Source organism: Sturnus vulgaris, chromosome Z, assembly GCF_052056855.1.
Source record: "Sturnus vulgaris isolate bStuVul1 chromosome Z, bStuVul1.hap1, whole genome shotgun sequence".
NCBI lineage: Eukaryota > Metazoa > Chordata > Aves > Passeriformes > Sturnidae > Sturnus > Sturnus vulgaris.
The window spans coordinates 878,330-888,803 of NC_142283.1; the positions used below are offsets into that span (position 1 = coordinate 878,330).

At 46.6% G+C, this 10,474-nt stretch overlaps 1 protein-coding gene across 2 annotated transcripts; it reads left to right on the forward strand.

Moving 5' to 3' along the window:
- Window positions 1-4,342: 4,342 nt before the first annotated feature.
- On the forward strand, window positions 4,343-9,607 carry ZCCHC9 (zinc finger CCHC-type containing 9). 2 transcript variants are annotated; one of them, XM_088157325.1, is made up of 5 exons: window positions 4,343-4,693; window positions 5,945-6,095; window positions 6,321-6,413; window positions 7,290-7,358; window positions 8,660-8,839. In XM_088157325.1, the coding sequence occupies exons 1-5, from the start codon at window positions 4,430-4,432 to the stop codon at window positions 8,695-8,697; spliced, it is 615 nt and encodes a 204-aa protein (XP_088013451.1). In that variant the 5' UTR covers window positions 4,343-4,429; the 3' UTR covers window positions 8,698-8,839. The 2 variants fall into 2 exon arrangements, with proteins under 2 accessions (XP_088013451.1, XP_088013450.1); XM_088157324.1 differs by having other exon boundaries at window positions 4,344-4,693; window positions 8,655-9,607.
- The last annotated feature ends 867 nt before the right edge of the window (window positions 9,608-10,474 follow it).

The window sequence follows — 10,474 nt, forward strand, 5'->3', positions numbered from 1 at the left end:
TCAGTTATATTACAGTAATAAGTCTATCAGTAAACATGGGTAATGAAAGTGGGTTTTTTTAATCTACCCACTGCTCAGGGAACTCAGGTGGACTCAGCATGAAGGAAAAAGAAGTTAACAAATTATGCCAGTTAATTCTTAACTCATGTTTATTCTGGTTTGAAAATGCTATAAGTTTTTAGTCTACACCTTTAAGAAGTATCTGTCTGAGCTCTGACTCCAGTTTTTTGCTCTGCTTTCTGAACCAGCAACTGGGCTTTGAAATTACTGATAATCTACCTGGTACTCGGCCATAACTGCATGAACTACTGGCATCTCTACTTTTTTTTTTAAACCCTTTCCCCCCTCCTTTTCTATAGAAATGAGGAATTTATCCTTTTCTTGAAGGAGAGGAATATTAGAAGTTAGTAAGACTGAATTGGAATTATAATATCTGAAGTAAGAATCTGACTTAGAGCAGTCTCCCTTGGTGATCCCTCTGCCCAAGGAATCTGTACCTCTGCTGCTGCCTGCTGTTTCAGCCTGTTCTTTCTCCTTTTCTCTGTGAAATGCAGCAGTTTCTCAAAGTGCAGCCAATACTGCAGGAAAGGCTATTGTATCCAAACACAGGAGGGTAACTCATTCTTCCTTTGTTCCTTCATGCCTTCAACCCTAGAAATTACAACTCTGTGATCTGAAGACATGAGCTTAAGTGAAGTGCTCTGCAAACCAAGTTTAAATTCATTCACTTACTGTGGATTTCTGAAAAAATAAAAATTACATTCTCCTGTGAGAAAGGAGAGTTTGTTGGGCAGGCAGCCACCAAAACTAAAACCCGGTGAAATTCTTGTGCTACCCTGACAGTGCATGTCTAACATTCCTACTTGAGCCACGTTTCTCAGATTGTCATTTTGACACAAGAATAACAAACAGCAGCTTTGCAGTGTAAAAAAAACCCCAAACTCACTAAGAAAGTAAAAATAAAATAACTGACCAGTGGCCTTAACCTTCAAAGGCTTCACTTCACCCAGGCACTTAAACATGTGCCTGAATATAAACCAATAAATATCTGAGTTGATCCAGCAACGGAAGGTGGTGGGGCAGCTCATTTAGGCTCTTGTGAGATTCCTGAAGGAATCACAGCTGTGAGCAACACAGCCTGGTGGAAACGACATCCAGAGCTGGTCAGCTGAGCAGGCTCACTGAGGGGGATGCTGCCCTGGTTGTAGCAGTCAAAAATCCATAAATATTTAAGATCAAATATAGCAGAGGTAATCATTTAACAGTGATGAGAAAGCAAAGCAGTAAATCAAGCAATCTCTTGATCTTATGGAGAATAAATCAAAGTGAACCACCTGCACAGGAGACTCAGATTATTGCAGATGTAACAGAATTTAAGAGGGAACAGGGCCTAATTTTCCTTTCTCTCCCCAGGCTCATATTCACATTAAAACAACCAGGAAAATGTCACCCTGACACTCTGCCAAGTAGTATTAACTTCCCAAACCACACAGGCAAAAAAGAGTGAACAAGGATAACATCAGCTGTGTGTGTGTACAACCAAAGCCTCTGGTACCCCTTCAGCAGATAAAAACTCCTTTTTGGGGTATGAGGATTATGAACATAAGAACACGGTGATGTGTTCAGATAATTTGCTGTTTCTTCGGAAAATCTAGAAAAAAACGACATAAAATGTTACAATTATTTGCACTGCTGCTCTCTTGCTCATAACTCACCTGGTGCCCAGGTACAGGGGAGCTCCCAACCCAGGAACTTCCAACCTGGAACAAATCCCAGACCAGGGCAAATTGAAGCAGGTGTGGCCTCTGCCATACAAGTGATATTTGAGGTAAATGCTGTCTGACTGATTTAGCAGGAAGGTGTTATCACTCTTTCCCACTGCCTGCAAAGCTGGATCCTAAGGGGGGCTGATCCTGCCTAGACACAGACACACATAAAAATTCAGGCTGGGAAAGATAGGACAGCACATTTAGGACTTCACCACAGCAGAAAATAAAGCCAGCTGCAGGAGCAGCCAGGACCTCATGCTGTGGTTGAGCTGTAAGTAACCACATCAGCAAAGGAGGCGCTTTTAATTTTATAAATTCAATTTTAAAATACTGGTCCCTTCTGGTTTTATTTCCTGGCGTTCGTTCATCAGTCAGTTTTATCTGCAGCCAGCGCTAATTGTTCTTGGACAATTAGAACAAGCTGCCGGTCCCGCCTGGCAGCGGTGCAGTTTAAAGCAGGCTTTGTGCACACTCCCCTCTAGTGGGCTCAAAACCCCGGAAAATCGGCAAAACCCACGAATTCCTCCAGGGACACGCAGGCTAGGGAGCGACAGCTACTAGAGAAAGTGTAACATTCTGTATATATTTTATACAGTGTAGGTATAAAGCACAATCCTTCACCACATCAACCAGGAAGTGTCATTGGGGATCAAGTGAAATGCTAAAAACAAGATGCAGCAGCCTGACTTTGGGGAGGGGGGGAAAGCATTATTTGGCTGATAAATATTTGTTTAGGCTGCTGAGTGGCCTCCTCCAAGAGCGCCGCCCCGGGGACCCACCCTGGCTCAGGTCACCCCTAGTTTAGAATTTTTAAGAGTTTAATAACGGATAAAAGGGACAGTTTCCAGCACTGGGATGCTTTGGCAAACAAAAGCACACCATTAACTATAACTATTCTTATATATTACTTTTTCTTTGCATTGGTTAAATGCGTATTAATGGGTGCTACACATATTCAAACATTTCTTTGAGTTTTTATGTTCTGGGAATTTTTTATTTTAGTTTATTTGACTTCATCTTCCTAGAGTATGTGCTATAATGCAGATGTGATTTTGAGAGTCTTGTGTTTTATTTCCTCACAAGGCCCCCCTTGCTCTGTGGTTTCACAGTTATTGATAATTGAGGGTCAGTGGTAGATTCCTGCTTTGCTTTTTCAGTGTTATGTGTCTGGTTCTCTTGAAGTTATCTTATAGATATTTCAGCTATTTTTACGAATACTCTTGGTTAACATTATCTATTTCATTATTGTTTGTTAGTTACAGAAATGCAAGCATTTATTTATTAATTAATATTTAACAATAGAGACTATGGCCTCTATATTAATATTATGCGAAAGCTATAGCATTTATCACATTACTATTTATGTAAGCTATACGGTGCATACAAAAGCTGAGAGATTATATTAAAAAGCAGTTAAAAGGGATTACAAATCTGTAACAAAATCGTCATGTGACAATTGAGAAAAGATTCGTGTTAATCACAAAAGCATTAGGGTTTGTATAAACCAGAATACTAAGCTCTAAAGTGAAGCATGGACACTAGATACAGAAAATTATTTGATTAAATAATTCTGTTTAAAATCACCTTGTGATGTTATATTATGTTGTATTATGTTACATTATAATATGTTATGTTATGTTTTTCAAATAAGTTGTATCGGCTGCCAGCTTGCGAAATCGGACTTCCCAAAAAGCCCTTCCTGCCTTTGTCTGATCAATACTGCCTATCCCAAAAACCAGACTCCCAGAACTTCTCTGGTGGTCACCTACAAGGACCGGGTGGCTGTGACTGATTATCACCCAAAGGCTTTGTGAATTTGTGCACAACGAGAACCCACAGTGTAAGAAGAGGCTGCAAACCAAGGCTGGGTGGAGTGGGGAGTGGGCGGTGACCCCTCACGTTCCCCAGCGCTGCTTGCTCTTTCTATACCAAATAAAGCAATCTAAGTTTTGCTGAATAGCGAGACTTTTGTCTCTCATTTATAACAATTATGATTAATACGACTTGTAAAGGCTGATATATAAATGTGAAAGACAGTATTTACAATATTTACACGGTCGTTGGTAGCAGGAAGGAGCTGGAGGTGCTGGAGCCAGGGCAGAGGAGGCTCCAGGATGAGCAGAGGATGGAGCAGCTCTGCTGGGAGGAAAGGCTGGCACAGCTGGGAATGTTCACCTGCACAGGAGAAGCTTTGGGCTGAGCTCAGGGTGGCCTTGCAGGAACCATGGAGAGAGACAATTGCCCAGGGCTGGAGGGACAGCACACAGGGAATGGCTCCCAGTGCCAGAGGGCAGGGCTGGATGGGATCTTGGGAATTGGGAATTGTTCCCTGGCAGGGTGGGCAGGGCTGGCACAGGGTGCCCAGAGCAGCTGTGGCTGCCCCTGGATCCCTGGCAGTGCCCAAGGCCAGGCTGGACACTGGGGACAGTGGAAGTGTCCCTGCCGTGCCCGGCTCCCCTCAATCCCCTCACACATCGCCTCCTCCGCGCTCCCGGCGCCGTCCTTCCCACAGCCCCGGGCCCTCCTCCCGCTCCTCCTCTTCCTCCTGCCGCTCCTCCTCCTCTTCCCTGCCGTCATCACCGCGCGCGGTCCGGCAGTGCTGGGCCCGGAGCCTTTCCGTGTGTCGGTACCGGGGCCGGTTCCGCAGGCGGTGCCGGGCCATGACCCGCTGGGCCCGGCGGAACGCCCCGCCCGAGGCCCGGGCTCTGCCCGCCACCCCCTGGGAGCAGCTGAGCAACGAGCCGGAGCCGCCCCGGGCGGCCAGGAGGGCCAGGAGGAGGAAAAAGGAGTACGAGAACCAGGACGTGAACGGGTTCGGAGAGCGGCACAAGGACCGGGAGGAGGAGGAGGAGGAGGCGCGGAGGAAGGACAGGCGGAGGGAGAGCAGGAGGCTGAGGAGGCAGGAGAGGAAGAAGAACGCCATGGTGAGGCCTGCCCCGCAGACACGGGGAAAAAAGGGAAAAATCTCCCTATTTTCTCAAAGCCGTCACATGTGGGGAGGGTGTCAGCGCCCTTGGAAGTCTCACACAGTTACAGGGTTTGTAATAAAATGTGATGGGTTAAGGCTGGAGGGATGCTCTTGACAGCATCTGGCTGCTAAAGTGTCTAAAACAATCTGATTAAAGCATTGCACAGACAAGTTCTAACTCCTAGTAAAGGTGACACAGAGCACAGCTCCCCTAGTGTGGCCCTGTGTGCGGAAAAGACAGGTTCAGGTGATCCCACAGGTTGTGGTGGAGTCTTCCCAAACTTCTCCCCGTTCCTGACTCACGTTTATACTGTTTTGTTCACATGTAGGTGGAGATTCAGTGACTTCAGTCGTACATCTCAGTTAGGGGTGGTCGTACCCTGGGAGTGGGTCACTCAGGACAGCACCTGAGGTAACCCTGGGGTAGCATGGGGTCAGCTCAAAGAAAGGGATTTCAGCACAGCTGCTGATCTAACAGAACATCCTCCTTCATCTCAGCTGCTCCGTGGCTGATCAGCTGCGAGGTACCACCAGGTTCCTTCCTCTGTGAGGATTTTGGCAGAGCTGTGGGGTCTCTGCCCCGCTCCATCCTCCTGTTGGCCCTGCCTGGATTGTGGTGTGTGTGTAGGGTCTCATCCAGGGAGTAGCCGCTGTATTTTCCCCTGCAATTTCCCACAACACTGTGAAAAGAGAGCCCCGTGTGGGAGGCACAGGTGCCTCTCCCTGTGCTGGTGCTGCTGTGGGGCTCAGCAGGAGCTCAGCCCTCCCCTGCCACAGGCACAGTGTGAAAGACGTGAAGTTTGGAACAAAAGGATGTTTCAAAAAAAGGTGGAAGAAAAGATGGCTCTCAGCTCCAGTCGGGGCCTTTAGCCTGGCTCTCCTGGCTCAGCACTGTTCCCCCTGCCCCTTTGAGGAGTCCCCAGCCCCTCTCTTGGTTCTTGGGTGAAAATAACTCAGGTAATTTCCATGTGTGATTCATCACACTATGTGTTGCTGATTAAAGGAGAAAAGTGCCCATAACAACGTGGTTTGATGGCACAGAGCAAAGCTTGTTGGCACAAAGAGCCAAAATCTTAGAGAGCACAAAGTCTCTTCCTGGCTGCTTTTTCCTGGGGACAAAACTGTGTTTACTCTTTAGGCCCTGTGGGGCTGGGATTTCCAGGTTTTGAGTGCCACTCACAGAATCACTGCATTTTCCTCTTCCCAGGTGTGCTTCCACTGCAGAGAACCTGGCCATGGTGTGGCAGATTGTCCTGCAGTGCTGGAGAGCCAAGACATGGGGACGGGGATCTGCTACCGCTGTGGATCCACGGAGCACGACCTCAGCAAATGCAGGGCCAAGGTGGACCCGGCTGCTGGTGGGTCTCAGCAATTTGTGGTGTTGTGAAGTGATCGGGTCTAAATTATCTGACTGCTGACTCTGAGGCTTTGTGGGTTAGAAATTTAACTTTTGCAGTATGATAACGAGGAGCTTGACAGTAATTTATAGCGTGAAGTGATTAAAATATTGTCATTGCACTGTGTTGAGTCTGTGGCTTCACAAAGGTTTTGATGTGGATCATAAACCCTGTGGGATTTTGCAGGGCCGTTTCCATATGCAAAATGTTTCATCTGTGGTGAGATGGGGCATCTGTCAAGGTCGTGTCCGGATAATCCCAAGGGGTTGTATGCTGAAGGTGAGTGTACTGATCCACTAATTTAGTAAAATTAAATTTATATGTCCTTCTTACCTGATACAGAACACTGCAAGTGAATGAGAATGTGGCTAAAAGGAATTCCTGTGTATCTTTCAGTAAAAGCAGAGTAATTCTGTGGAGTTCATTGTCAAATAATTAGCTGGGGATTTCTGTTTAAAGTGTAAGTTTAGTATGAAATGATGGGATGAGGTGCAAAGTGTGGTGCAAAGGGAACAAAATCCTGTGTGAGTGTAGGCAGTGTGTATTTACATGTATGTGCACCCCAGCAGGTGGTGAGGACATTCTCATAATTTGGGAGGTGGCAAAATAGGCACCCACTGAAGGGAGAGTATCTTTACTCTGGGTAACTTTAATGGGAATTCGGGTCTGACTTGGAAGGTTTCACTTCTCCATTGGCTACAACAACCAGCATTCTGTCTCGTGGTGTTTCCCAGAACAAACGTGGGGTCTTGGCAAGCTCCAGAAGGTGATTTTGCAGCACAGTTAAAAGTGGAACAAAAATCAGCTTGCTTTCAAGTGTTTGTGTTGTGTAATTTTGTGTTGTGTGGAATTTCACATCTCAGTACCCTCAGGTGGATTACCTGCCTCTCAGGAGCCCCTGTCAGTTTTGGAAGTTCCCTTGAGTATGGATTTCAGCAGAATTCGGCCTGTTTCTCAAAAAGAGAGCTTGCAGCAAATCAGAAATAGCCAGTAGGCAGTGTCTGGAATTTGTGGTGTGTGATGCTGTACAGAGCAGGGCGATCCCAAACAGCTCTGTCCTTCACAGACACGGGAAGGGTGTTGCGTTGCGTTTTTTGGGTGTTTTCTGGTGGTTTTTTTTCCTCTGAGATGAGTAACAAATTTCTGTGTGAACAGGTGGGGGCTGCAAACTTTGTGGCTCTGTGGAGCACTTCAAGAAAGACTGCCCAGAGAAGCAGAATGCAGGTGAGCTGCAGGGGGTGTGGGGTGGGTGTGGGTCCAGCTACTGCTCTGCATGACTGTGGTCAGGGAAAAGGCTTCGGGAAGAGAACTTGGAAGCAGCAGAGGTGACTTTTTGTTGGGACACTCAGGGAGGGTGTGGAGGAGGCAGTAAGTTGCAATGCAAAACTAAGATAATTGGTTTTTTTTGAAAAGACACTTCATCTTATGTGTATCTGAAGGCCGTATGAAATAATCTGTATTTTTTTTGGCCAGTATTTGTGTTGCTGTTCACAGTTTGGCAGCTGTCCAGCAGAACTGGCCGCTGCTTTTTGCAGATTTCAGTGTGAAGTGGTGGAGCTGAAGCCCAGTGCCAGGTGCAGGGTGGTGGTGTGTGCAGGCAGGTGTGTCAGGCACCCAGGACAGGGACTAAGGAGACCTGTCCAGCTGGATTCACAGCTAATGAACTGCTTTCTTATGTGTTCTGCAGCTTTCCATCTGGGTGGAAAAATTAAATTAGATTCCCCAAAACCCCACTGTGCTGCAGGAGGCAAAGCATCAAACAAGGGTTTGAAGAATGAACCATGTTACTGGAGTGGAGACACACCTGTGCATTTTTCTACTTTGTTTCTATGACACTTAGTTAGCGTGCCAGTTAATAATAAGTCACTTTAGTGAAGTTTATGTAAGAAATACATATGGCATTTTCTATATCTGATCCTATATTTATGATACTTTTAGGTCTGAGATCATATGTAGGATTCTAGGTGTGGGCTGCTTTGCCTGTTTAGAATGGGTCAGATTCAGTTGGAATTAGTATGACAGAAGTTTATGACACCAGAAGGCTCTGAAATTCCCCCAAACTCATCTGCAAGTAGCGAGGCTGCACCCACTTGGGTGACTGATGTTTTAGAAGCCTGTAACTAGATTTTCTCAATCTTTTCCTGGTAACTTTAACATCCGTAATGAGGACTGTAAGTGCTGCTTATTTCCCTAAGGGACTTCTTTCAAAACTAGTGCTGGTGGTTAAAAACAGCCGAGTTAATTGGAACTGTGACACCATTGGCAAGAGTTGTGATACTCTTTGAGACCACACAAGTGAGCATTATGCAGAGTGTGTTCAGGTGCAGGAGGACAGGTGAGAGCTGGCAAAGGAGTTCAGGCACTGCGGCGCCCTTTTGCCTCGGGCAGAGCGGGCCGGCTTCAGTGGGTAACATTCCCTGTGGGCAGTGCTGGCTGTGCTGCCCTGCTGGGGCAGATGCCGGGCCGTGCAGGTGGCAGAGCTGGCCCTGTCACTGCTGTGTCCTTTTTGTGTCCCTGCAGAGCAGGTGACAGTCGGGCGCTGGACCCCCGGCCTGAGCGCTGACCACGAGGACGTCGCGGCCGCGCCGGCGCTGCAGAGGGCTCAGCCCAAACGACCCAAAGTTGTCACTTTCTGAAGGCCTCCTGGCTCCCGAACAGTTCTCCTGCACTGCTGCACTCCAGAGAGGATCCAGAAGATCACGCAGCCTGCGGAGGAATTGTTGGTTTTTTGTCTCCCCTCATTTTCCCAGTTCGCCTCCCAACGCTGCCTGGCTCACTGTGAGGCTGGGAACAACAGGAACACAGCAAGTGGCTGTTTCATTAAAGGAATTGTGGGTGTTCTTTAAAGAATCTTCTCAGATTCCAGTTTGGTTTTGCATTTTTCTTTCAGGAATAATGCACTTATTCCTCCTTATGTTCCAGCTTGAGCAGCCTGGTGGTGAAGTTACAGATCAGCCCTGAGGGCTGCCGAGCTTGGGCTGCAGCTGCTGGTGGTTGTGGTTGTTATTCTCAGCCATTAACCTGATGGGTCACACACGCTGGGTCACTTGAGTATGTTCACTAACAGAATCACACCCTTCCTCTGAAACCTGTGGGGAAACACACCCCTGAAGAATTGGAGAGCAAGAGAAGCTTTCTTAGTTTATTTACTTATTTTTCAAAGAAAATGCTCAAAAAATCTGTGGTGTTTCCACACCTTGATGAGCTGGGGGTAAACTTTTCTTTGTATTGTACCTGCCTGCTTTAAGGCAGACTTACTATTTTTAAATGGAGACTGCAGCCTTAAAAAACATGGTGGATATGAAAAAGAAAAATTAGGAAACCAACTTCAGAGTTCCTGCAGCCACCAGTGTTCCTGGAGGAGTGCATCCTGAGCTCCCTTCACATATTTTTCTTGCAGCAAAAAACAAATACGGGGAATGAAATTTTATATTTGTACAGGTAACTGTTTTTAATAAAATGCTGCTAAAGAATATGGTGGTTAGACGTCATGTTTTAGGGTTGTTGGTGCTGCTGTGGAAACTGAGATAGGGGGTGTATGTTCAGTTTGTATTAATCAGAGCACATTTTTAAATGGGGAAGATGAGTGGATATGAATAAAACCAAGGATTAATTAAGGAGTTTTAATTAACTATGGATAAAAGCTCAAAGCTGTCAGTTTAATGTGGACATTTTGGCAACAGACTTAAGAAGCATTTCCTTTTCTACTCTATGAACTAAGTATATTAGTTATATATATATAAAAAATATAGTAAGTATATCTTCTAAATACATGTATATAAGTTTTATATATGTAGGTATGGATATACATAATAGAAAGGGAAAAAACTTTTATATATAAGTTTTAAATGCATCTTTTTAGATAATTTCCCAGCTCCTTGGCTTTGTAATGTGTTCTGGGAGCCTTGGGGCCGTGGACTTGGCCTGTCCTCGTGGAACCCGTGCAGCCAGTGAGGGCTGGTGCAGGCAGTGGGGTGTGCTGTGGTTGTGGAGCTCCCCAGGAGGGGCTCATCTCCAGCTCCTGCAGAGCCATCTGATCTGTAACTGCTGGACAAAACTCGTTAGATGCACCTCTGGTATTTCCCGGAGGGTGAAGTGCAGGAAGTGTTTGGAAAGCACCTGCAGAAGGTGTAAATGGGTTCATGTACAGTGCGTGCTGCTGGCTCTCCCCGGTGCCTGTGTGCAGAGCCAACATTAGGGGTCTCTCTTCACCAGCCTGGGATCTCGGGTTACCTGTGCAGCCCTGCCGTCACCTGCACACGGGCAGGGTCGGGGACACAGCTGCTGCCAGCAGAGAGCTGGCTCCTCCTGAGCTGGGAGGTGGCAAGCACGACCTTGGT

Bases quoted from the DNA above. Each gene is read 5' to 3' on its own strand.
- ZCCHC9 (XM_088157324.1), top strand. From the start codon at position 4,430: ATGACCCGCTGGGCCCGGCGGAACGCCCCGCCCGAGGCCCGGGCTCTG. The intron at 6,414-7,289 runs GTGAGTGTACTG...CTGTGTGAACAG, and splicing joins CAAGGGGTTGTATGCTGAAG to GTGGGGGCTGCAAACTTTGT. The intron at 7,359-8,654 runs GTGAGCTGCAGG...GTGTCCCTGCAG, and splicing joins CCCAGAGAAGCAGAATGCAG to AGCAGGTGACAGTCGGGCGC.